This window comes from Gadus morhua, chromosome 12, assembly GCF_902167405.1.
Source record: "Gadus morhua chromosome 12, gadMor3.0, whole genome shotgun sequence".
Lineage (NCBI taxonomy): Eukaryota > Metazoa > Chordata > Actinopteri > Gadiformes > Gadidae > Gadus > Gadus morhua.
This window is the reverse complement of record NC_044059.1, coordinates 3992480-4020368: the sequence shown is the minus strand read 5'-3', so window position 1 is coordinate 4020368 and position 27889 is coordinate 3992480. Positions and strand designations below refer to the sequence as shown.

Sequence of the window (27889 nt, the reverse complement as noted above, 5' to 3'; positions counted from 1 at the left end):
TTAGGCCGATCTGACATATGGTCAGAGAGATATACGAGCCACAGACAGACAGCCATTTATAGATAGATGAGGTTTCTACACATGAATTAGAATTAGATCCCCTGAACATACTTTAAAAGCTCTTTATTGAGTGTCAACTCAAATACAGTAGGCCTATGAACCGCCCGACAAGATTCTGAACAAGGAATCTCTATCCCCCTCTATCCCTATGGTCCCCCCTCACTCTCTCCCTCCCTATGGTCCCTCCCTCTCCCTATGGTGTCTCTCTCCCTCCCTCTCCCCCTCACTCCCTCTCTCCCCCTCTCTCCCTCTCTCTCTCCCTCCCTCTCCCCTTCTCTCTATGGTCCCCTCCCTCCCTCCCTCCCTCCTTCCTTCTCTCTATGGTCCCCCCCCCCCTCACTCTATCTCCTGTCCCCCTCTCCCCCATTTCTCTCTATTGTACCTGATGAAAACTGAAATGTTTTACATTTTCCTTTTCAGTGCAGTAATTCTATTTTTGATGTAGAATTTGAGTGCCTTCCAGTCTCTATTTGTTAGTGCTTCTGGCTCTGATTTAAGGCACTTATCACAGTCTTCCTTTCTTGGAACATTGCAGGTCAAAATGAAGTTCCTCATGTGCTTTTCAACGGCATTTGTCTCCTCAGTTTCCCAGGGCCTCTTCTTCTGTGGCTTGCAAACTAAATAAGAAATGAATGAAAAGTTAGTTTAGGACATAAATGCACAGTAATTGTTAAGTCTGGCTCAAATAAAGTCCATTATACAACTTAGTCCCGACTGCGTTTTGTGATTGGCATTCAAAACTGTATTTTTGATGAACTACCATACATACGCATGTTCACTATTTGAAATTCCACACTAATGTGAGTTTTAGGAACTGCATTTCTTAGTCAAAACTAAACTCAATACATAATATCAATTGAACAGCTAAACTATTGCTGTGCTGCCATAGGCAAGAGAGCATTAAAGTCGTGTTTTATTGCTTTATTGTTACTTAGACAATATAGCGCGAGTGAGTGAGGATGTCCGTCGCCCATGGCTGCGGCCAAACCACAGCCATGGGGATATCCACAGACCTCCTCACGAAAACGAGCGCTATATTGCTTTTATACAGCAATTCCTTTTACAACTAATTATTAAATAAACACCAGATAAAGTTTTCAAAAAGGTTCATTTCGTTTAAATACAGTCTGAATACGTAGCAAATATAGTTCTGGATAAAGCGCCCAGGATTCATGGTTGCCGCGTAACGCACATTGGAAGGTGCAAGTAAATGTTGCTGAAATTAACAGTCACATGTAGCTTATCGCACAGTGATTGCTTGTGATCAGTCAAGAGTTCTACATTCGGAGTGGATGTGGGATGTGCATGATATCCTCACTGAAAGTGCGTCATAGAATGCCTCTCGAACGTCTCATCCAATTGGAAAGGATTCTACATAAACAGACCCAACTGCTCTATAATGTACTGTATGCTGCTATCCTACTGTACACTAGTGTACTATACTTTATTGTATGCTATTGTACTTTACGCTAGTGTACGCTACTATACTGTGCCCTACTGTACACTACTGTATTGTCCTGCACTGTACTTTACCAATGAAAAGTAGCCTTGTCATCCTCTGCCTATGCCAATCCCCATGTACAATTTCACATGGATTGGGTGTGTTACTCAAGAGAAAAATGTAGACAGATGGATGGACAAATATACACACAAACAGCGTTTTCATCATTATATAGTATAGGATAGTAGGATATCCTTACTGGTCTTGGACTTTTTCTTTTGGACAGGGATGTCGTCTCCATCGGAATTACTCTCCCCTTCATTTTCTTGTGGAGACCCACTTCGTTTCTGCTCCATGCTTCGTGCCAGACTGACATCAGAAACTATTGAATGACAAGATGATTACAAGTTCTCATTAAAACTTCAAAATTCATGTAGAATCCCAGCCGATATGTGAATCACAAAGTGGAATCTCTATCTACAATATTATACTGTTTATAGCTATAGCAGCCGTCTGTTTAACCTGGTATGAGAGTTGTGTGAGTGTTGAGGATGTATCAATTAGTTTGTTTTGATGACACAAGCAACATTTAGTGAATTGTGGCTGATGTTGTACGTGTATATAAATATAAGGTGTGCTTGGATCACAGTATGATTGTGTGTTTGCTGTCTCTCTACCCGTGATGGAAATGTGTGCCACTATCTTTTGAACCTTTAATTGACCTTTGGATTGCATGCAAGTAAAAGTGTTATTGATTATGATTGAAGGCATTTAAGCCTTTTTAAGGACATAGTTACCCTGATCAGGGACAAAGTTTTAAAGATGGATATATTTTTAAAAATACAGAACTCAAGATATGCTTGTAACCTAAGTGTGGAGGGTGTATGTGGAGTGTGTGTTGTTGATGGCTGGTTTACAGCCTCACCTGGCCTGAGTCAGACTGATTGGACCCTGGCTGGGTGGGGCTGCACACCGGTGGTGCAGAGCAATTATGGCACCCAGGATAAACCAGCCATCAACACACACACTCGAGGAGGAGCCACAGTCATGGCAGTTTGTACCATCAGCTCGGCGAATACAATCTGCCTTAATCTCAAATAAACATCTTGCACTACCATCTACCCGTGTCCTGTGTTGGAGGGCCCCAAAGGAAGCCACTTAGGTGGCGTGTGGTAAGGAGCAACCCTGCCACACTAAGATATTCATGTTCTAAGTAACACCAAAACACATACCTTCCATGTCTTGTTCATACACCTCATCTGTAAGGTCATCTTCAGACTCCGTATGCTTGTCCAACTGGATTGTTTCTAAACAGGTGGTATGAAATACATTATACTGTAGTTATGGTGTTGTACCCATTTAAAGCTCAAAATGGCAAGAGTTGATTTAAGCAGAAACCACATACCAGTCGGATCAATGTTGATCTCCTCAAGGCTCTTGCCTTGAAAGTCTGCAAGGCGGCCCTGCTCCATGGCCATCAGAATTTTACTGATCTTGACCAGTTGAAGGGTGCCCTCTGGTAACCGATAGAACTGCCGATGCACTCTAATATCGTGGCCCATGAAATCCGCCAGCTGGTCAAGCTCTGTCTCCTGAAGGTTTAGTACTTTAGATAAGGTAGCCATGTGCTTCCTCAGTCTTGTTGAGGTGAGTGAGAGGATTCTTGACATCACAGAGTTGGACAAACTGGCGGATGCAATCTGACCCTCTGTAGTGCGACATCACTCCTGGTCTGGCAAACACATATGCGTTTTCTTTGAGGACGCCACACTCCTTTCTCTTTTGATGTAGCATGTTGAGTGCTTCATACATCACTGGGCTTAGGAGGATAGCAACTTTCCTACCTCGCTTTCCTCTCATTTCTATTCTGGTAAAATGATGGCAGATTTTTTTTTCGCGAGCTCAGAGAGAGCGAGGTTGACGTCTTCGTGAGGTGCTGATGTGTCTCTTGATGTGAATGCAGAAAGGGACATTTTGGACACCTCACCTTCTCTACGCCGGTTGAATAAGATAACCTGTGCGAGAGTCACCTTTGCCAGGGTGGCCCAGTTGTGCGATGACGCCTCAGATTCTAAATCATGTTGGTACTGCTGTTGCTTCTCATCCAGGTAATTGTGCAACTTCTGCACATCTGCTGTGAAAGGCAGCAGCTGGGGGGCGTTCCACTTGGACTCATTGAGGCTCTTCAAAGATGTGACTGACACAAGCTCGTGCCATTTTGCATCATACAGATTTCGAAAGGCTCGAGCTTCTTCTGCGCCATCCTTGTCTCCTTTAATGATTGCATCACTCTCCAGGAGCATAGACATCCTCTTGAGGCTGTGTCCAAGTTTCAGAGGAAGCGATTTGGAATTACCTTTATTGCCTTGTGCTGTGTGTTTCACTGCATCGACTGTCTGCATGAAGTTCGCTGGTATGACATATTCTTTGATCGTCTTCATGTTTGTGACCTCTCCACCATGTAAGCAAAGTCTGCCAAGCTCCCTTAACACTTGCCGGATATATTCGTGCTTATCAACTTCAAATCCATGCTTGTTGTAGAGGTGCTTCCCCATCTCCATGATGCACCAGCAGTGTTTCCCCTAGACTTTTTTTTAGGCCCGGTGGTAAGAGCTGATAGTGTGATTTGTTATACATTTTTCACGGGATGCTAGAGTATTTGTTGGTTATTTCCATATAAAACACTTGCTTAGCCATCACAGGTTGATAATGATTCAACACTGACAAGTGTTGGGAGGAGATAATGATCTCCTCCCTCTGCCCCTCTGACTTGTTCCTCCACACCTGTCACTCGCCCTTCTTCCCCACCTGTACTCTCGTTTGGCACCGTGTTTAGGAAGAACCTTGAAATACCTTTTTGTCCTTCATCCCTTTTACGTTTTTTTGGTGGTGCCATGCTAATGATGATATTACTTAATGCTGTCAGATTGTCCGTTATGATGGGGCATCATCTGCGCACGCGCAACACCGCATTTTCTTTAATTTTTTTTTAATTTATTTTTTTTTTTAATTTTTTTAAAATTGTTAAATTATTTTATTTTTTTTGGCCGGTTGTTGGCCTGGCGGGGGTGCTCGTTGGCCTGGCAACCCGCCAGGCCTGAACAATGGTAGGGGAAACACTGACCAGTCATTTCTGACTGCATGTGCAACAGCATCCTGGTTCATGTTGTTCACCAGTTTCCATAGCTCTTCCGAAACTCCAGCAGGTGTGGGTTCTGCAAAGGCACAGAGGGCTTGGACTCTAGTTTTTCCCGGTTTGGGATCGACAGGTTTGAATTTGCAAATCTGAAAATGTCTCCACATTGTACGTTTCATAAATAACCCTTGACAGTAGAGACAGTGCATGTAGTCTTGTGCTTGGGATTCTTCTCTTGGCTGCTTGCGTGCAACCAGTTTTCCTGTGCCCGTTTTCAAAACTTCAGCATTATGTGCAAAATTACCTTTGTTTCTGAGACATTCTAAGTGCACGCGTCTTTGTTTTGAGCCCTTTGGGAAACTAAGTGCTTTTGCTACCTCCAGCTCCTTTTTGTGTTTACGCTCCAAATGCTTCACGATTTTTAGGAAAGAAGACCCGCAATACAGACAGAACTGTCTCTTGTTGTACATCCGAGATCCATCTTCTTTCTTCTGACAGCAGGAATGGATACTGAGGCACTTTCACCATGTTCCCTGCTAGGAGAGCATGTGGTGTCAGGAATACAGACATTTGTTGCACTGCTTCTGCTACTCAGAGTCCTGTCTGACAAGGATGATGGTGACATAGATGGTGACATTTCACAGATCATGCTTCCATCTGTATCATCTGTACTTTCTGCAATTGAAGCTGGAACGTATTCTTCCCCACTATCAGTACTGGTGCAATAAAGCTCATCAGATCCATCAGGAATCCTGTCTTTCATCTTTAAGAAATATAAAATAAAACAGTTTAGATGCACAAAGGGTTCAAGGATACGCGTACTACCCGTCAGTGATAACTTTGACCACTGAAGTACATTTTGTCAACCACAAAGATGTCTACAGTACATGACGATGACTGACATTTGTTGGTGGGACTTACAAAGACGCTTTTGGTCCTCCTAAGCCTTGGCACAATCAATTGTCGGACATCATCTCCATGTGTCATACTGGAGTCAGAAAGATCAAATCCAACAGGAATCTTCTCTTTGCTCTTCAAGAAACACAATTAAAATACCAGTTTAAACAAACAATACACACGGCCATGGAGAGTTACTCTACGTGCAGGCTTTCAAAATGTCATCTAATACCTGTTTATTTAGGTTATTAAGGACCTGGCAAGCAGCTGATTGGAGGATTGGAGAGAGAGCCTCAAGGTGAGTTGCTCTCCAAGACCATAATTGGAGATGGTCTAAATGTTCAGGGTATTACAGTGCAAACAGCAAAAGCAGCTATTTAGCCGACTTGCAAGTGTGCTTGCTTATTAACTAAACTGAGCAACAATACAACCAATTGCCAACAGCTAGCCTGACCAGCCACCCCCTCCGACATTTGATTCCGGCAGAGGTTCTGGACCCACGTCTATAGGGTCTTGTTTACTGAACGTATTTTCTCACGTTCCTAAACATATAAAATAAAATCTAGCTGTAGGTCGATTTCTTTCAAATCCAGTCCAGTTTGATTGGAGCGTGAGGAAATAATTTTGTAAATGAGACCCTACGGATGTGGGTCCAGATCCTCTGCCAGAATCAAATGTTGATGAGGCTAGGTGGGAGCTGCCATAATCAAGAGTGGAATGGATACAATAGAGGCCTGTCACTAAGCAACGGACATACCCACTTTTTAACATGGCCATCTTGGAAGAATGGAATGTGCCCATTCACTCCAATGTTAAAACAATGCAATTTCAAAGAACCAAAACAGTCAAAAGAACAGGCAGAATACACATGGAATTACAATCTTATGATGCCCTGATTTAGATTTGTAGATTCCATGTTTTTAATTGCATGTAAGTGAATAGCTTGATTTGGCTTTGAGTGCTTTGAGTTATCACTGAGTAGGAAATGCGCTATATAAATAAAAATGGATTGGATTGGCATTTATGCTGCGGTGCCAAAGCCTGACCAAGCCAAATCACATTCATGTATTTCAAAACACAAAATCTTTTGCAGTAAATAACAATAAAATAGTGAATGAGCACTTCAAAATTCTGTTCCATCAAGATGGTGGCAGGTTGAAAAGTGGGTGTGTCCATTGCTTAGTGACGGGTTGCTGAAATTACTAAAGTGATCTGACTAAGATACCTGTATGGTGGATGAGGGAACATCTTCATTAGCGTTGGAACTGACGGCTGATTCATCCGAGTCTGTGTAGTTTACCAAGCTTAACTTGGCTTCTTTGGCAAACTTTGTGTCTTGTGACACCATGGTGGAGCTGCATACAGAGGAGCTGTTCTTTAAATATGTGTCTCCACTGCAAACCTAAGACATTAAAAGAAATTCAGATTATAAAGACTGCATGTTTCTAATCAAATCAAAAATAAATTGTGAGGGATCAAACAGTGGGTTCACACTGAATCGCTATCATAGAAGTGAGCATCCTGAATTAATTACCAATGCTTTTAGTTGTTGCCACAACATGATGCCAATGCTATCATTAGAGTCAGAGGTGAGTGATAATTCAATATCCTCACTCTCCCCCTGGTCATAGCATACAAACTGTACAGCTCTTATGAGATGTAGCCTGAAGATGTTGAGGGCAGAAGAAGGGAGGCAGCTTTGAGTGGCAGCTGGGTACGGATACCCCACAAGGCTGCACCTGAGAGCGTGTGCGTTAGCTGTATTATAAGTAACTATGAGTGAAAGCAGGTTAGGTATGAATACCCCACAATGCTGCACCTGAGACGGTGTGTGTCAGTTGTATTATCAGTAAATTTGAATGGGAGCTGGGTGAGCTGGGTACGGATACTCCACAAGGCTGCACCTGAGACAGTGTGTGTCCACTGTATTATCAGTGGGATACCCGTACCCAGCTCCCACTCCAAGTTACTGATAATACAGCGACACACTGTCTCAGGTGCAGCCTTGTGGGGTATCCATACTCTGCTCCCACTCAAAGTGATCGGTAACTTTGAGAGGGAGCTGGGTACCGATGCCCCACAAGGCTGCACCTGAGACAGTGTCAGCTGTATTATCGGTGAGATACCCGTACCCAGCTCCCACTCAAAGTTAATGATAAAATAGCAGACACACAGTGTCTCAGGTACAGCCTTGTGAGGTATTCATACCTAACCTTTTCCCATGCAAAGTCACCAATAATACAGCTGACACACTGTCTCAGGTGCAGCCTTATGTGGTATCCGTACCCAGCTCCCACTCAAAGTTTTCCATAACTTTGAGTGGAAGCTGGGTACGGATACCCCACAAGGCTGCACCTGAGACAGTGTGTTTTATTCATTGCATTATGCCACTTCATGTAGCCTTCATCTGCCATGCAAGCCTCCCTACAATATCAAATGACAAAATGCAACCCATTGGTCTGACCAGTTAGCCAAGAATATTCAAGTGGTTTAAACTAACAACTGCAGCAATATTTATGTCCCAACTAAGTTTGTGGGACATTTGTACAGCTATTCCATTTTTTTATTCAGGAGCTTTTAAAACAAGCATATGATATTCTGTTTCCATCAAGATGTCTGCCAAGTTGGTCTGATATTTTTGTAACTCCCTTCTCTCTCAACAACAGGCTGTGCTGATTGGTTCTCAGTAAAATCCTGATCCTGGGTCAGTGCGTATTCTAGTATCTAGCATGCCATTTCAAGCCAGTGTGTATAAGCAAGAACCGTATCTGAGCACACGAATCCTCACAAATGAAAATCCTCACAACTGGCATTACTCTATGACATGGACTTGAACCTCATTACACCTAGTAAGTGTGTATGTTTGCATGGCTCCTTATCACAAACACATTGACAAGTATCTAAAACACAATCCATCCATCCTCAATCCTTTACCTGCAAGCTGGAGGGTGAAACCTCTTCTTCTTGCATCACTGGGTTGGAGCTGCATGGCAAGATACTATTGTCCACGGATATGTCATGAGAATCGCCACCACCACCCTAAAATATGAATTTGAATCAGTTATTCAGAATTTGTCTGTGTAGCAGTCACCATTTTGATTACCAGCATATAGTCTACACAACAGCTATACAGTTGCATGCGTCTTCTACTGGTATGAGACCAACGGCCAGTCAGCAACTAATTTTAGCAATCATCAGTCAAGCACATTGAGTAATAACCAACCGACTGTTTTAGCGGAAATACAACCCTGAAGAGAACATCAACATACAGATTATCTCAAGTCACAGCTAGTAGGCTACTGTCTCAGGTGGAGCCTTGTGGGATAGCCGTACCCAGCTCCCACTCAAAGTTACGGATAAAACAGGACACACACACACTGTATCAGGTATAGCCTTGTGAGGTATTCATACCAAACCTTTTCCCACGCAAAGTTACCAATAATACAGCTGACACACACCATCTCAGGTGCAGCCTTATGGGGTATCCGTACCCAGCTCCCACTCAAAGTTATCCGTAACTTTGAGTGGAAACTGGGTACGGATAGCAAAGTGGACAGTGTGTGTCCGCTGTATTATCAGTAATTTTGAGTGGGAGCTGGGTACAGGTGTCCCACAAGGCTGCACCAGAGACACCGTTTCTGAAATGGCATACTACAGACCAGAGCACACACTGACCCAGGAACAGGATCAGTGTTAGTCAAACTATGGTAAATGACAACACATTATGTCGGTTCAACATGTAATTTCTCATGTAGTGAGCTGATTTTGTTGGTTTTGTGTAGCTTAAGTTTTGCCTGGGTGACAGTCTAACTTCTATTTAGTGAAGTTTTATTCATTGCATTATGCCACTTCATGTAGCCTTCATCTGCCATGCAAGCCTCCCTATAATATCAAATGACAGAATGCAAACCATTGGTCTGACCAGTTAGCTAATATTCAATATCCTCACTCTCCTCCTGGTCATAGCATACACACTGTACAGCTCTTGTGAGGCGTAGCCTGAAGATGGTGAGAGGACAGAAGAAGGGAGGCAGCTTTAAGTGGCAGCTGGGTATGGATACCCCACAAGGCTGCACCGGAGACCGTGTGTGTCAGTTGTATTATCAGTAACTTTGACTGAAAGCAGGTTAGGTATGAATACCCCACAATGCTGCACCTGAGACGGTGTGTGTCAGTTGTATTATCAGTGACTTTGAGTGAAAGCAGGTTAGGTATGAATACCCCACAATGCTGCACCTGAGACGGTGTGTGTCAGTTGTATTATCAGTAACTTTGAGTGAAAGCAGGTAAGGTATGGATACCCCACAATGCTGCACCTGAGACGGTGTGTGTCAGTTGTATTATCAGTAACTTTGAGTGAAAGCAGGTTAGGTATGAATACCCCACAATGCTGCACCTGAGACGGTGTGTGTCAGTTGTATTATCAGTAACTATGAGTGAAAGCAGGTTAGGTATGAATACCCCACAATGCTGCACCTGAGACGGTGTGTGTCAGTTGTATTATCAGTAACTTTGAGTGAAAGCTGGGTGAGCTGGGTACGGATACTCCACAAGGCTGCACCTGAGACAGTGTGTGTCCACTGTATTATCAGTGGGATACCCGTACCCAGCTCCCACTCCAAGTTACTGATAATACAGCGACACACTGTCTCAGGTTCAGCCTTGTGGGGTATCCATACTCTGCTCCCACTCAAAGTGATTGGTAACTTTGAGAGGGAGCTGGGTACCGATGCCCCACAAGGCTGCACCTGAGACAGTGTGTCGCTGTATTATCGTTGAGATACCCGTACCCAGCTCCCACTCAAAGTTACTGATAATACAGCTGACAGTGTCTCAGGTGCAGCCTTCTGAGGTATTCATACCCAACCTTTTCCCACGCAAAGTCACCAATAATACAGCTGACACACTGTCTCAGGTGCAGCCTTATGTGGTATCCGTACCCAGCTCCCACTCAAAGTTATCCATAACTTTGAGTGGAAGCTGGGTACGGATACCCCACAAGGCTGCACCTGAGACAGTGTGTTTTATTCATTGCATTATGCCACTTCATGTAGCCTTCATCTGCCATGCAAGCCTCCTTACAATATCAAATGACAAAATGCAACCCATTGGTCTGACCAGTTAGCTAAGAATATTCAAGTGGCTTAAACTAACAACTGCAGCAATATTTATGTCCCAACTAAGTTTGTGGGACATTTGTACAAGCTATTCCATTTTTTTATTCAGGAGCTTTTAAAACAAGCATACGATATTCTGTTTCCATCATCAAGATGTCTGCCAGGTTGGTCTGATATTTTTGTAACTCCCTCCTCTCTCAACAACAGGCTGTGCTGATTGGTTCTCAGTAAAATCCTGATCCTGGGTCAGTGCGGATTCTAGTATCTAGCATGCCATTTCAAGCCAGTGTGTATAAGCAAGAACCGTATCTGAGCACACGAATCCTCACAAATGAAAGTCCTCACAACTGGCATTACTCTATGACATGGACTTGAACCTCATTACACCTAGTAAGTGTGTATGTTTGCATGGCTCCTTATCACAAACACATTGACAAGTATCTAAAACACAATCCATCCATCCACAATCCTTTACCTGCAAGCTGGAGGGTGAAACCTCTTCTTCTTACATCACTGGTTTGGAGCTGCATGGCAAGATACTATTGTCCACGGATATGTCATGAGAATCGCCACCACCACCCTAAAATATGAATTTGAATCAGTTATTCAGAATTTGTCTGTGTAGCAGTCACCATTTTGATTACCAGCATATAGTCTACACAACAGCTATACAGTTGCATGCGTCTTCTACTGGTGTGAGACCAACGGCCAGTCAGCAACTAATTTTAGCAATCATCAGTCAAGCACATTGAGTAATAACCAACCGACTGTTTTAGCGGAAATATAACCCTGAAGAGAACATCAACATACAGATTATCTCAAGTCACAGCTAGTAGGCTACTGTCTCAGGTGGAGCCTTGTGGGATAGCCATACCCAGCTCCCACTCAAAGTTACTGATAAAACAGGACACACACACACTGTATCAGGTATAGCCTTGTGAGGTATTCATACCTAACCTTTTCCCAGGCAAAGTTACCAATAATACAGCTGACACACACCATCTCAGGTGCAGCCTTATGGGGTATCCGTACCCAGCTCCCACTCAAAGTTATCCGTAACTTTGAGTGGAAACTGGGTACGGATAGCACAGTGGACAGTGTGTGTCCGCTGTATTATCAGTAATTTTGAGTGGGAGCTGGGTACAGGTGTCCCACAAGGCTGCACCAGAGACACCGTTTCTGAAATGGCATACTACAGACCAGAGCACACACTGAACCAGGAACAGGATCAGTGTTAGTCAAACTATGGTAAATGACAACACATTATGTCGGTTCAACATGTAATTTCTCATGTAGTGAGCTGATTTTGTTGGTTTTGTGTAGCTTAAGTTTTGCCTGGGTGACAGTCTAACTTCTGTTTAGTGAAGTTTTATTCATTGCATTATGCCACTTCATGTAGCCTTCATCTGCCATGTAAGCCTCCCTACAATATCAAATGACAAAATGCAACCCATTGGTCTGACCAGTCAGCTAAGAATATTCAAGTGGTTTTAAACTAACAACTGCAGCAATATTTATGTCCCAACTAAGTTTGTGGGACATTTGTACAGCTATTCCATTTTTCTATTCAGGAGCTTTTAAAACAAGCATATGATATTCTGTTTCCATCATCAAGATGTCCGCCAGGTTGGTCTGATATTTTTGTAACACCCTCCTCTTTCAACAACAGGCTGTGCTTATTGGTTCTCAGTAAAATCCTGATCCTGGATCAGTGCGTATTCTAGTATCTAGCATGCCATTTCAAGCCAGTTTGTATAAGCAAGAACCGTATCTGAGCACACGAATCCTCACAAATGAAAATCCTCACAACTGGCAAAACTCTATGACATGGACTTGAACCTCATTACACCTAGTAAGTGTGTATGTTTGCATGGCTCCTTATCACAAACACATTGACAAGTATCTAAAACACAATCCATCCATCCACAATCCTTTACCTTCAAGCTGGAGGGTGAAACCTCTTCTTCTTGCATCACTGGGTTGGAGCTGCATGGCAAGATACCATTGTCCACGGATATGTCATGAGAATCGCCACCACCACCCTAAAATATGAATTTGAATCAGTTATTCTGAATTTGTCTGTAGCAGTCACTATTTTGATTACAAGCATATAGTCTACACAACAGCTATACAGTTGCATTCGTCTTCTACTGGTATGAGACCAAAATGAGGCTTATATATAAATATATAAAATGGCTTCCTTTCCACAATGTGAATATCATATGGTAATCACAACTATGCTAGTGATCAGATTTATTATTGTGTTTGCTTGAACAGAATGCCTTGTCTCTTTTTTCACCTTCATTTAACCCAGAAAAAAGGTTAACATCTAAACCTTCCTTTACAAGGGTCACCTGGTCAAAAGGGCAGCAGTTAGTCGAAAGATGTTGACGTATATATTAGATAAAGCATACTATACAGAGGCATATAGTCACTGACAAACCTTTTCTCTCCATGGCCAACTGCTATCTCCATAGTCATATGTTATTTCCTCTCCTCTGTTTATGTCTCTCGCAGCAAACAGACAGAGGTGTGGTTTTCCACCAACTATAATTCTTTTCATCCTGCTGGTAGGATGGACATGATCATCATTGACCAGTCTTCCAAATGAGTCATCTTCCAACGCAGCATCAACGCTTCAAAGGAGACAAAAAGAATCACGCTAATGGCTTAGTCAAGCAGGACAATTAGGCCAAGATTATGTACTGAACATTGCAAGCTACCAGCCACCATACAGTAAATGCTTACCACCATTTTATGCCATGCCACATGAAGTCAAACACGAACACCAAGCATTTGGAATGATAAATCCTCCTCCTTCTCTCTGATTCCTTAAAGTCAATAATTTCTCCTCTGTATTCAACTACAAAATCCCCCTTTTCAAAAGGGGACAGAGCAAACACACCCCTGCCTGTTGACAGAAGTAAGAGTTAGTAAAAGGTGCCATGACATGCTACCAGGTGTGGTGTGATTAGCCGTTACAAGCCGTTTTGGAAATCGGCCCCTTAGATGTGTCCACCTAGATGTGTGACGGATAGATGAGCAACATTTGCTTCAGTCCACTTTGTAGGCTGGTGGACTGATTTATCCAGCACACATCTAGGTGGACGCACGCCCACTTCCTGCCCCATATGATGTCATATGGGGCAGATTTCCAAAACGGCTTGCAACGGCTAATCACAGCACACCAGTGCCCTATACCACGAAGCTCGCTGAACATACCCAGGCTTTCTTGGGAAAACCTGGCTCGATAGAGCCGCAACTCGCAATCAGAGTTAAATGGTACCACGAAGCTCACTTTAGATTCAATTAGTTGAACCAGGTTTTCCGCCTTAGGTTCAGTGCGCGTTCACGTGAAAGGGGCGTTTTTTGCGTCATTTTTCTCACCTTTACGATAGATCAAGCAGTCTATATGAGTATAAGTGAAAAGATTCTGCATATTGTCTGTAAAAAAACTATGTCAAATGCAGAATTGTTCGCCATTAATCCAAATAGAATGATGATGATTTAAAAATCCATAAGCAACGTCCATCCTGCCTTATTCTATAATTTAGGGAATTCACTTTAAATACACCCTATTTAAGAAATGTATCGCATGTTTTGGACCGCTGAGAGGTAGCGGCTGTAGCGTAGTGGATTAGTATAAGACCCGAACGCCAGCGACCGGGGTTCAAATTCGCCGGTCTATCATCATGCATTTTACCCCCATAGATGTGGTGCCAGCACGGCCTTGAAAATATTGGTTCAAGTTCGAAATAAGCACAAAAATATAATTCCATAAGCTTTAGTGAATAAGTATTCCATATGCATGACGAGAATTAGGACTTTTTAAGCTTCACATAAATTCACGTTATTGGGAGTCGAACCCCCCGCGCAGAAACTCAAGACTGACGCGCTACCTGCACTCTAGCACTCGGTCACTGAGACACAATGCGCAACAGTAATCATTGTCTACATAAGGTCCAAAAGGACGATCAAATAACGAACACCCTCTGATGAGAATCTGTATCTCTCATGAAGAACCCCAATTTCGTTGTTTGCACAATGACAATAAAGTCTGAAATCTGAATATCGTCAGACAATGCCAAGGGATCGGTTCTGTCCCGTAAAACCCTTGTCTCCGTAGAGACGCCTGTACGAGAAGTGCACCGGGGTCCACGGGAACACCCACAAATGGTGACGCCATTGTCAGAGGAGGGGCTAGGAGGCTGCGCACGCCGATTTAAGTAGCCGATCTCCGGCTAGACTAAGCCGAAAAACTGCTCCCGACCAGGTTTGGGTGCGAGCATAAGTCACCATGGTGATACAGCGACGCTAAAAGAGATCGACTTTCGTGGTACAACTAACCTAGGCTTGGAACTCAACATACCTCGCTAACCCTCTAAGCGAGCTTCGTGGTACAGGGCCCTGGTGGCATGTCATGGCACCTTTAGTAAACAAATGTATTGCCCATGTTGGCAACATAGTGCAGGGAATAAAACAAACTCTGAATTCACCTATGACACATAATTTAACGTAATAGTACTAAGACACTATGAAATATCAAAAGCAGATATCTTTAGTACTAAGTGCAATTAACACTACAGAGACACACTTGCCTTTGGTGGAGTTTATGTATTTCACCTCTAACATGGCAGTCTGGTCTGTGGCACTGATGGCATGTTGTTCTGCAATATGCTGAGGGGTTGCCCTCCTTCTCGCCATTTTGCCTGTAGAGAATAGATTTGATTTCTTTATTTAGAACATGTAAGCAATAAAAAAAGTTAAAATAGAAAATGAATAAATAAAACAAAAGCAAATAACAGACACTTGCCACATGCTTGAAAGGGGGAAGGAGGAAGTAAAAAACGTATCTGGTCCTACCCCTTAACAGATCAATTTAGCCTGTATAGTTAATATTATATTAAAAAAAACGAAGTTGTACCCACTTACTGAGATATAACGTTCAAATCGCATTTTAGGATTAAAAAGACAACAGTTGAAGTAAGGGTGTAGATAGGCTATATGAAACGTTTTATCTATTGCTTTCTGTGTAGGAAAGGAGTAAATTATTTCAATATAGTTTAGTTTAATGCCATGGCAACGAATGTCACGTAGCCGAAGAGAGCACCGCGATCCATCTCCGTTTGTGGAGAACTACCTCTTCAGACAGTTTGCCTATGTTCGTAAACGTTTGCTTGCTTATGTTCGTTTAATGGAAAATGTTTAAAATCGTTCGCGAACGTTCGCCTATGTTTGCGATTCTGAACGCACCTCACGTTGGTGCAACCCACCCTTAGAATCGCCCCAGCCTGCTTCAAAATGGGGGCCACGTGTATGCACAACCCTGTCCTTAAAACAACCCTAAACATTCGTTTTCAGAAATGTGAAACCCATCGAGTGGTTAGTGGTGTTCGATGATGTTCTAAATCAAGTATCGTAGCGAAATAAAGTTTCTGTCGTGTTTTATTTGGCATTTTTTAAATCCATTGATTTCTGTTGGAAGAATAACCGAAGATTTCATTGTAAATATATGGTTGGGAGGAAGCTGTTCTGGACTGGTAGGCAGTGTTGGGAAAGTTCACTTTCTACGTGAACTAGTTCAAAGTTCAGTTGAACGTTCATAATTCAAAATTTGGAACTAAGTTCACAGCTCCAAAAATGAACTAGTTCATAGTTCTTTTTTTCAATATGTTGCTGTGAGCTATTATTTTTTCCGGTATTTTGAACATTGAGCCCCCTTTCTGGTTCGTCTAGGATGAAATAGAGTGGTTGAATCAAGTATCGTAGCGAAATACAGTTTCTATCGTGTTTTATTGCACATTTAGCGCATTTTGTAAATCCCATTGATTTCTGTTGGAAGACTCATTGCTCGTTGGCTGGAAACAGAAAGGGGGGTGTTAACGTTTGGTTGTAGTCTTTTTGCTCGGTTCTAGCCCTACTGTTGAGACGGAGAACCGAGTGAAAAGACTACAACCAAACGTAAACAGCCCCCCTTTCTGTTTCCGGCCAACAAGCAATGCTTCTAGGAGGTATTCTAGTCCGCTGATCGAGCCAGAGAGACGTTATGGATTGTACATGTTTATAATTTGAAATTCGTCTATAGCATATAACCGCTTTGTCTGATTGCTGTTTAATTCATTTTTCAAAATTTACCAGCTCTCGTTTTGAAGAATAATCACTGCGCTAATAGTTTCAATGGGAATCGCGACGGTCTATACTTTCAACATAAAGTGTACATATTTATAATTCGAAATTCGTCCCAGCCTCTTAATACCACAGATACTATAGGGTCTATAGCAGGGGTACTCAAGTAGAAATGATGAGGGGCCACACATTTTTTTTTCAGTGACTCAAGGGGCCGGTCGGTATACGTGTGACTGAGGCCGATATATGCTCTGTTTTAGACGTAACGCGTAAGCACGTAAGATACATAACCCCCCTTGCGCGGTAAAATATCCCCCCTTACGTGCTTAAGTGCGTCGGCCAAAATTCCTGACTATGCGACTAAAACACTACGGCCCTACGCAGCTCGCAAAGACTGTGATTGGCCAGCTAACCACATCCTTTCATGAATCTCACATTTCCGGTTTTACAGCATAATAGCGCCATTTTTAAAAGGCCGTGACAGAAGCGAATGAAGAATTTTGAAGAAGGAGAAGAAGAAAACACAAGAACGAATTATGATAATTATAAATATAAACAAGCCAGCGATTTCCACTTCCACGCCCACAGATTCGTTCGTTGCTCCCCCTACTGTTCTGGCGGAGAATCCCCTTGCAACACGCGCAATCCTTAAGGAACCTTAAAGGAACCGTAAATCAAAACTTGTCTAAAGCAAGTCCCTTGTGTAAATTACGTGCTTACGTCTCTGCGTCTAAAACGACCCTAAATCGGCCTTGACTGCTGCTGAGATGGACTGTCTGCCTCGAGTTTGGGAGGGCGGGAGCGGTCTGTGGGCTGGAGTGCAATCTGTTTATCGTTGCAACCCCCAGCCTCGTATTGAGATCGCGGCGCGCGGTTTCAAAATAAGAGCGCCCAGCATGATTTTTTTTTTTTTATTATTATTTTTTTTATAATTAAAAAAACTTTTCGAAACAGCTCGAGGGCCATTAATAGACACCCCGCGGGCCACAAAAGGCCCGCGGGCCGCTACTTGAGTATGACTGGTCTATAGCATATAACCGCATTTTCTGATACAGTTTAATACAACAGTAAACTGACAACACCGCAACTGCAAATGAGCCAGACGGAGATAACCATGGCAACCGGTCAAACAAATTTTCTTTTTGCGATCATTCTGCGCACGCATCCGCCGTGTTGATAAACAAATAATCCCCCTATTGAATAAAGTTAAACCGAGTGAGCGTGCCGTTCACAGACACCAGAATGAACGAGTTCACAGTTACATTCATCAGGCAGTAATACAGTAAGTTCAGTTCACGTTCGCCCAAAATATGAACGAGTTCATGAACTAACATTAACACATTCTAATTACACATTACACATGGGTTAAGATACATTATAAGATACATTTGAACCATTTCACCCAACATGAATTATTATCTATTTATTTATTACACGAAATTGAAGTATTGATTATTAAGTGTGCATAATGAAAGAAAACTTATTTATGCAACGTCAATTACAATAGGACACACATAACCTCTAGCCCAGATATTTCGTGTTGGATTTTTTTTTATTAAGAGCAGTTTTACATAACATCATCTTTATATTACCATACCATATATGACCACAATTGTTAAACGTTCGGATGACTCTTTATCAGTGTTGGTAATAACGCAGTTTAAAAGAACGGCGTTACGTAACGCCGTTACCGTTACTGTACGAAAAATGCAGTGCGTTACTATGAATTGATTGAATAAACTGCGTAATCCGAACGCACCCCTGGCTCCTAACACAAACTGCTAGTGAGGAGACCGGGTGGATTAACAACGAGATAAGCGATTATGATTGGCTAAGGCAGAGTCATGTTTCATGTTAGCCAATCGGAGCCAGTGTTTTTACACACAAGCCAGGACACGTGCGCCACACACACGCAAACGCACGCACCAAACCGATTCGATGAAGCAGCAGAAATGGCGAGTCCGGAGCAATCCGATGAAAAGTTGGCATTTTCTGTAGTATCTGGCAGATGTTCCACAGCCTTTGCAACCAAGCAAATTGAAATCCAGGCCCCATCCACACTAACCCGGGTAAATGTAAAAACGCACATGCGCAATGAAAATGATCTCCGTCCGCACTATCGTTTTCATATCGGTTTCTGAATGTTTTGCATCCACGTTCCACACTGAAATTATTTTGATAAACAGTTGTCATGGTTACGTTACTCCGCCACGCCTCTCTGTTTAGATTACAGGCGCGCGATCAGATGATATTTACAGTTGATCAGCTGGTTAATCATTTTCGACCCGGTCTTGTCCAGAAACGCCGCTCGAAGTAGGCGACGGTTCGAACTGTCGTCTTTCGTTTTTTTTTACTATCACTTAAGAACATTAAGTACAGCGCTCGGCGTTGGTGCAACAAATATGTATGACTCAATATGTCGAGTTGTTTCTGGAGATAAATTAGTACGATGTACAGAGAGATCCTCATTTGCATTTCCCCTGCCATTCTTTTGATGAGCTTCTCGGTCTCTAGCGCAAGCTTGTGGCAGTGTCATGGCAATCGAACGTCATCGTTTCTGAAAGCCTCCGTCTGTGTCCACACTACAACGCGAACCCAGCGTTTTCACATTTATCCACCTCAGCAATCGTTTTCGAAAAGCATCGTTTTCAGTGTCGGAATTCTCCGTTTTAGTTTGGACGGAAGGACTAAACGGATGAATATTGATGCATTTGTAGATTTACCCGGGTTAGTGTGGACGGGGCCTCAGTTGGAAGCATATCAGGGCCTTGAATGGGCAGTTCAACCATTTAACACATTAAGGCCAAGTGAAAACTTCTCAGAAAAATCCAAATCTTTCACCTATAGCAATTTTTTTCTTTTTTTAAAGTAACGCAAAAAGTTACCTTTCCTGGTAACGAGTTACTTTTATTATAGAGTAATTCAGTTACTAACTCAGTTACTTTTTGGAACAAGTAGTGAGTAACTATAACTAATTACTTTTTTAAAGTAACGCTCCCAACACTGCTCTTTATTACACGGTTGACACAGAAAACGATTGACGTGGTCCGGAAATTCCCACAATTCCTTATACACAATAAATCGAGGATAGCCTACCTAGACAACTTACAAGATAATCTTTCACTTTCTCGAATGAAGTTAGGGCTTCTAGGACTTATAACTTTGTTTCGTGAAGCATCCTCCCCCACTACAATTGTGAACAATATATAACACTACTACAAATAATCAAACAACTTTACTTCAAGTCTATCCGTAGCCACTTGCTGCACTCGTGGAATAGCATTCTTCTAGAATGACACTTTCTTTGGGTTCTTTGGATCAGCAGCTCTTTGAGGAATGATGAAGTCGTCCTTATCGAAATTAGCACTGCAGACACGGTGGTCCTATCTCCACCAGCATCTCGACTGGCATCTCAATGTCCGTATTCAAAACATTAAGCCACTGGTCTACAAGAGATCGGTCATTTTACCGCAATGGCTATGGAAAGTTTCTGGGGTGTTTCTTTTTTTTTCCGCAGCCAGGGAAAACACGAACCATCTCTCTCTCTTGACTCTATGCGTCAATCACGTCACGTGTGCAGTGTCTTCTGTAAACAACGTGCCATGCTTGATTGTAGCGAACAAATATTTTGTAACTGCAACTTACATATGCAAGTCCTTTCATTTACGTGTCAACACTTGCTATATATTATTTATAAATATAATTATTAATTCCAAAACGTTCCTCCTTGAACTGAACTCCGGCGCATTCGGTAATTGACTTGTGTGGACTTCTTGTAAACACGGAGCTACCGGTAATACTTGTAAAACTGTCTTTTTCAAGGAGACAAATTATAGTGTTTTCCCAACAAGTAAACATAGTATTTGAGTTCCAGAAAACATCCTTTTGAAGCTGTTTGCTGGAAATAGCTTTTAGGAAAATAAATCTCGCCTACCGCTATTCATCTCTGTTTCAGTCCCTTCAGAATGCGCTGTTTCTGGTGTCTTTAGCTTTAACGCAAATGAGCTGCTGCCCATTGACCAATGAGCTGTCAGACTGAACCACAGCATGGAGAAGGGATTGTTGCCATTTGCGGACTCCTGGAGCTCTATATCAATATAATATAATATAATATAATAATAATATTATTATATATTGGTATTTATATAATATTAGGCTATATCTAATATCACGGCCAAAAGCTATGTGCGCCTCGGATGACATTATGAATCATAAAGACTGCGTCTGACGCAAGGTTGTAACTTTGGGTCTACCATTGGGGGGGTTAAACTCGCGGCATATTTATTTATTTATTTAATCAATCATCTTCTTGTGTAAAAGGTAACATGCCAATTTGACGTTCCTGTATTAGAAATACATTGCGATACCTTTACTGATTTTGGCTTCTTTTTGACTATTTATGCCATAATGACACAGTAGTAAAATTCAGTGTTTAAGCATTAGTCAGCAGTGGCAGCTTCCACTTAATTGATTTTGTGTGTGTCTATCTTATGAAAAAAACACGCAAGAACTTAAAGATTAATCAATTGCATCACTGTATTATTGACACCTACATCCAGCAAATTCACACAATTCAATACAAATGCACAATTCAATAAACATATTGTCGGGCATCACCAGCTCAAACTATCAACATCTAAACAAAAGCAGGTAAATACAAAAGAAGTATAAAAGCATTTCACATAAAAGCACCAAACACCTGTTTGCGTCTTGGTGTAAAAGAAATGAACTGTGCACAAATTGACTTCTTAGTTAAGAGGTCCACACTCACATGCACCGTCATTAACCGTTGTGTGTGTGTGTATGTGTGTGTACAGTACAGGAGTGCACGCTCAAAAGGAGTGCTGTAACCTCTGAACTAGCCCACAGGAACTAGCTGTCAATGGATGACATCTCTAAGTAAATTAATGCATTCCCCCAAAAAACTGTGACTGTATGGGAGCAAACAGCAATTTGGTCTCTGTACTCACATTGCATTTTACCCACCCGTAACCGAGTACGTTTGAGGCAGTGGGCTCTAGAATCTTAGTTTGAGGACGTCTATCGCTGCCATTACAACGTAGCAATCATATAAAGTTCACATAGTTAGCTAGCTAGCTCTTACAAAGCGGGAAATAAATATCTGGCATGAATCAGGAATTATTCAGATCGTCTGGTTTTACTGCACATAGCACACCAACGATACTGTTTGAATGTGAAATTATGCTCTCAATCGAAAATTATTTTGTTTCTCCACTGATACCTCTTTATTCTGAGGGTTTGTATGGGGAAAGTGAAGGTCCCTCTCCACTTTAAATGGAGGCGTAAACTATTCAGGTAGTGAAAAAATATAGAGTGGATGATAACACCTAACTTAACAATACGGGTATTTACCTCCTTATCGTCAGGATTTTTACTCCTTTTGGCTTTTGGCTCCTTTGACGACCAACAATTAAAAATTGTTGTCTGGCCCTGGCTGCCTTTCAGTGTCCTTTTCATATCCATTCATGTACAGTTAGCATTAGTCTTCTCTTACTATTCATCCCAGCGACCTTGCGAAATAGTTTGGGTAATACCAAGTAGTCGGTGGGCTGGGGGGGGGGGGGGTACATTACAGATTATCAAAACATGATACTATCTTGCTGACAAATTAAATTAATAAAGAAAACAAACAAGGTATTAATTCAGAATATTTCATTTTTTTGTTCATCTGAATTATGTGTGATGATATTGAGGGGGTTATATTAGCTGGATCTGATTATTGAGGGGGTTATAACCCCTCTAACCCCCCCGTAAATTACGCCTATGGTCTGACGTCTCTGGTACTTCCGCAACAAGTAAAGAGTCGTAGTGGGGGATATCTCGGCCATGGTTGAGAAGAATTGGAGGAAAGGAGCTTTGGCCTTGACTCTCTGAAGTCCATGAACCGCGACATGGAGGTGAAAGGGATTGTACTCCGGGAGCTGAGCTGCCGGACTGCCGCTGAAGCTTCGGCTGCAGTCCGGCGGGAGTAGCTCGATGGCAGGCCGGCGGCCAGACTGCCGGCAGTCCGGTGGTGGTAGGTTTGGTGCTATTTTTTAGCAATATTAGTGGCTCAAAGATGCCGATTTGGAAGCGAAACTTACTGCCCCAAGCCAATGACATGGAAGCCAAACATTGCGCCGGGCAATCTCTAATACTCGATTTTCCATGAAGAAGGTTTCTTGATGGCTTATTTGATGGGTTTCATTTGGCAACACAATGACCCTGGGTTCAATTTTCGCCAGAATAAAACTTTAATCATGTACTATACTTTTTACTTTTGAACCCTATAATAATCACTGTCTACAGTCTGTTACAGACTGTTTAGATAAGAAGAACAAGTGACAACAAGTGTGACGGATTTGTGTGTATTTTTTGTTTTATCAATCTAAACATTTTATTTAAGGAATATATAGGCTTTTTGGAGAGAAAAAATTGTATCGATGAGAATAAGGTCATTTTACTAAAAAGGTCAACTTGTTAACACATTTCTACAATCACACTTCAGGTTAAATGTAATTATTAACATCTTCCAAGTCAATTTTGTTACCTTATTTGGCTTATTTAATAATGTTACACTGCAAAAAACGTAAAAATAACTACTGAAGAAAATGTGAGCGTATCATCACCGCGCATTAACATTCTGGAAATTAGCACGGAAATATATTCATCATTCATTCATTAGACCTTTACAACACAATTAGTAAAAGTCTCTCAGGCTCACATCGTGTTCTCAAAATGGCAGCACGCAATTGATTATAACATATTGGCTATGATGCTAGAGGTTTAATCATAGGGAAGGATATCGTCTTCAACGTGGTGTGGCACAAAGGCGAAAGGGCTTGGGACAGTGCGTGGCGCCTAATATGTAGTCCAGACTGAGCTTTTCTCCAGGGGGGGCAGAGAAAGAAAACCTCTGAAGGAGGGAGGTGAAGAAAAGATACAGCTCCATCCTGGCCAGCTGTTCCCCAAGACACACCCGCTTCCCTATGAGGACACACACACACACACACACACACACACACACACACACACACACACACACACACACACACACACACACACACACACACACACACACAAACAGAATTGACCCAAACAAACGTTGCAGCAGTAATAAAATGTAACAAATAAAAGGGTCTGTAAAGATTCCGAATCAACACTGCTTAATATGTGGATTAATATGACAATACAAGCAGGTATTCAAATGATACAAACATTGTAGGAAACTCCTACCACCATTAAACAAACCACCCACACATCACAGTGACTTTAAAGCACCCTGCCAAAATTGATGATTTTCCCCACCACTACTGCTTGCCTAAGCATATATGTAGCAAAATTCAAATGGAAATGCAATTTGCAATTCAATAAGTCATCACATTATGCAATTGACAATTCATTATGCAATTTGTAAATACGTTATTCAAAGTGCATTTTAATATGAGAAGTAACAATGAAAACCTCAATAAAATTTGCAAGTTATAACAATAAAAATGGAATACATTTTTTCAATTTTTTTGAGTACCTTTATTCAAATTGAAAAGCTATAGCGTCCCCGAGATTGCAATGCACTATGCCACGCTCCCTGTGTTGCCAAATTCAAAATACATTTCAATCCGCAAAACGCTTTGCAAAAGATTATGCAAAACGCTTTGCAAAAGATTTTGCAAAACGTATCAGTCAATTGCGTCTGGGCGGGAACTACGTCACTTCCTCGTCAGACCAGATCATCCATGACCTAGTAGCCTACTTGATAGTTGGCACTTTCTTTTCTATGCCTAGCAGTGTGCCAGGTTTGACGTATATAGTAATAACGTGAAAATGGCGGAAAAGACGGTCGCGGAGTTGCTTGCGGGAGGCCGCTGCAGCTCTAGAGGAGCAGCGGGATGCAGGGTTCGAAACAGCGACTAACATGCCTGCACCGGATCAGACCGGAGAAGGGCACGCAAACCGGTGTTTCAGGTCGACTAGTGACCGTGTTAACTGGTGAACATCAGCCGAATACGTTGCTTGTTGTCGTGGCTACGGCAGCTGTTGGAAATCGGGAAAAGACATATGGCTGTCCTTTCGAATGCCTCTTTGATTTGTTTTCAATAAAATTTCAGAAACATACCCATCTCATTCGTATTTGGATTCTAATTGGAGGAAACTTGTCACATAGAACCATTTTAAACCAAAATAAATGGAAAATGTGTTTTTTTTTTTTTAATAAATACGGGATTCAAACTCATAGCCTACAGTTTTTTGGGGCAAATATTTCAAGATGAGATTCCATTCCACAGAAACGTCATCATCTGCAGACTAGTAGGAAAAGCACAACTTCCTAAGCGCAGGAGGCAGCCAGATCAACTTGTGACCCGACGGTCCATGTTATTATAGACCATGGTATTTGCCTTGTTTCCAAAAAGAGGCCATTACACCATTATTCAAAACCTATGCGTTTCCCTCCACTGGCTACAACCCAGCCAAAAAATACGTTATTCCCTCTTTCGCTATCATTTCGGTCGCCTGATGTGGTGGTCTCTTGCTCTGTATCGTCCCTGAGCAAAGCAGCGAGCTCGAGAATCAATGTGACGCAAGGCAGTATCACTCTGAGACACAACGTTTATTCAGATCAACAATGCATACCTACAGATCGTCCAAGGGAGATAACACCCCAGACTATAATTAGTGCATTTAGCAGACGCTTTTATCAAAAGTGACTTACATCGGTTAACACAACGACAGCAGAGTCAACCATGCAAGGCGGCAGCCAGCTCGTCAGGAGCAGTTAGGGTTAAGTGTCTTGCTCAGGGACACATTAGCACTCAGCTGGGGATCGAACTAGCTACCTTTCGGTTACAAGAAAACTGCGCTAAGCCAACCCCTACACCCCCTAGACTAGTTATTTCACTAAAGTAGCCTATACGAGCAGAAAAGTGGCACACGCGGTTTGCGTGCCCTTCTCCGGTACGATCCGGTGCAGGCATGTCAGTCGCTGTTTCGGACTCTGCATCCCGCTGCTCATCTAGAGCTGCAGCAGCCTCCCGCAGCAGCTCCGCGACCGTCTTTTCCCCCATTTTCACGTTATTACTATATACGTTAACCCAATCAAACCTGGCACAATGCTAAGCATAGAAAAGAAAGTGCCAAGTGCTGCTAGGTCGTGGATGATCAAGTCTGACGAGGAAGTGACGTAGTTCCCGCCCAGACGCGATTGGCTGATACGTTTTCCAAAACATTTTACAAAATCGTATTTAAAAATTACATTATTTAATTGCATAATGAATTGTCAATTGCAAATTGCATTTCCGTTTGAATTTTGCGACATATATGCTTCAATATTTCCGGACCCATCAACGCTACAATAGGAGTAGATGCATACCAGCTGAAAAGGGCAGGAAGGCCTCTCTCTTTCTAGCCTGGCCGTTCTTATCCAGGAAGTGTTGAGGGTTGAAGGAGTCGGGCGTTTCCCACATAGACTCATCATGAAGAACCGAGTTCAGGGTGGCCATCACCATGGTACCCTATTGGAGGAATTAGGGTAATAAGGGCAATAAGGAGATTTTTTCAATAAAAGTGTGTTCGGACTTATAATGACTTTGGAATGGGTTTCTACCTTTGGGATGGTGTACTTTCCAAGGTGGGTTTCTTTGTTAGTTACACGGATAAGATTGAGCGGTAAGATGTTTCCCATCCTTTGAGTCTCTTGTATGACGGCATTAATATAGGGAGTGCTCTCTCTGTCAGGCCAGCTGGGCTGCCTGGATGTGCCAATTACCGTATCTAGTTCAGCCTGGACCTTTTCTGCATGATAAAAGAATAGTACATATCACTGCCAGTTTAAGTGTTATTTAATTGGAACGTTTAGAACAGGGGTGGCCATCCAGTCAAAGAGCCATTTTTTTTACTGTGTTACTGCAGAGAGCCACATCACACACACACACACACACACACACACACACACACACACACACACACACACACACACACACACACACACACACACACACACACACACACACACACACCTCAGACCTCTGTAATTTGCTTCACAAATGCAGCCATCGTGGTTTCTTTCACATCTATGCCCCAGGTTCTGCCTCATAATATCAAGGAGTTCTTCTTTGATGACACAACCGTTTGACACAGAACGTGCAAATATTGCCAACTGAGGCTTGTTTTGTGTGTCACAAGACTCATACAATGCGACACTAAAATACTTGTATGCTTGAAGATCAGAGAGCAACTGCAATTATTAATGTCTGAAATCCTGTGTTCAACAGTGTGGTGGACAGTTGGACGTCAGATACCATTTGTTTTAGTTTGTCGTTTAGAGGAGACAAGATTTCGACAACGTCAATGAGGCATTTATAAACAAACTTCCCATCATTGTATGGCTTGTTCCAAGCCAGTGGATACAATTACAATTAGGGCATTTAGCAGACGCTTTTATCCAAAGCTGACTTACATCGGTTAATACAATCATTGAAGCACTGACGGCAGAGTCAACCATGCAAGGCGGCAGCCAACCCCATACGATGCAAGTGTTACGGTCTCCTAATGCTTCGTAAAGTTTTGGAACAACTGTGTCTGCTATTCTGCCTGACTTTTCAAAGGGATTAACAAACAGTAAAGTTCAGTCCCTTTTGGAAATTGCTGGTCGATGTTAGCATGGAGTGAGCTGAAGTGGCGCTGAAGATTTGAAACCTTGAAATGCGCTAATGACGGAGGGCATATAAGGCAGAACGGCTTACTATTACTTTCAAATGGAAATATAAACCCACTCCCACTCTATATTTTCATTTAGCAAATATTTTCGTTTTGCTGTGCATTTTTTCCCTGCCATTTTCAGAGTGAACTGAAAACGCAATCAAGCGCAATTTGCGTCAAACGCGCATTTGGTTAAGATAAAAAATAAATAGAATAAATGTATAAATTAAGTTACAATGCTGCCTTGTGCTAGCAGAATACCAAGACAACCAAGAAGGCCAGCGGTAATATAGAAAGCCTGGACAAAGGCCTGGATCATAACCACCAAGATCATCACAGCCAATCTACCAAGCTACCTCTACCTCTAACTTTTGACCATGTGAATGAGGCTGCAGTTCAGGTTTATAAGTGGCACAA

At 42.3% G+C, this 27889-nt stretch overlaps 2 protein-coding genes across 3 annotated transcripts in view; both read right to left on the bottom strand.

Annotated features, from left to right (window-relative positions):
* Positions 1-27889, bottom strand: part of LOC115555954 (cytochrome P450 2J2) — a 36271-nt gene that overhangs the window by 1703 nt on the left and 6679 nt on the right. Inside the window, exons 7-9 of one of the 2 annotated variants that reach the window (XM_030373018.1) lie at positions 26379-26566; positions 26145-26286; positions 21289-23764 (exon numbers count right to left, since the gene is read on the bottom strand). In XM_030373018.1, coding sequence (XP_030228878.1) covers positions 23589-23764; positions 26145-26286; positions 26379-26566 — 506 coding nt within the window. In that variant the 3' untranslated portion in view covers positions 21289-23588. Of the gene's footprint in view, positions 1-21288; positions 23765-26144; positions 26287-26378; positions 26567-27889 lie in introns of those variants that run through there. The other variant, XM_030373017.1, reaches the window with a different exon arrangement.
* On the bottom strand, positions 390-5119 carry LOC115555961 (uncharacterized). Its single transcript, XM_030373028.1, has 4 exons — positions 2907-5119; positions 2734-2808; positions 1761-1883; positions 390-677 (listed from the first exon to the last, which is right to left on the bottom strand). The coding sequence occupies exons 1-4, from the start codon at positions 3169-3171 to the stop codon at positions 463-465; spliced, it is 678 nt and encodes a 225-aa protein (XP_030228888.1). The 5' UTR covers positions 3172-5119; the 3' UTR covers positions 390-462.

Coding starts and splice junctions, on each gene's coding strand:
- LOC115555961 (XM_030373028.1), bottom strand. CDS start 3,171: ATGTCAAGAATCCTCTCACTCACCTCAACAAGACTGAGGAAGCACATG. Junction 2,809..2,906: donor GATCAACATTGATCCGACTG/GTATGTGGTTTC, acceptor CCACCTGTTTAG/AAACAATCCAGTTGGACAAG. Junction 678..1,760: donor AAAGAAAAAGTCCAAGACCA/GTAAGGATATCC, acceptor TTTCTTATTTAG/TTTGCAAGCCACAGAAGAAG.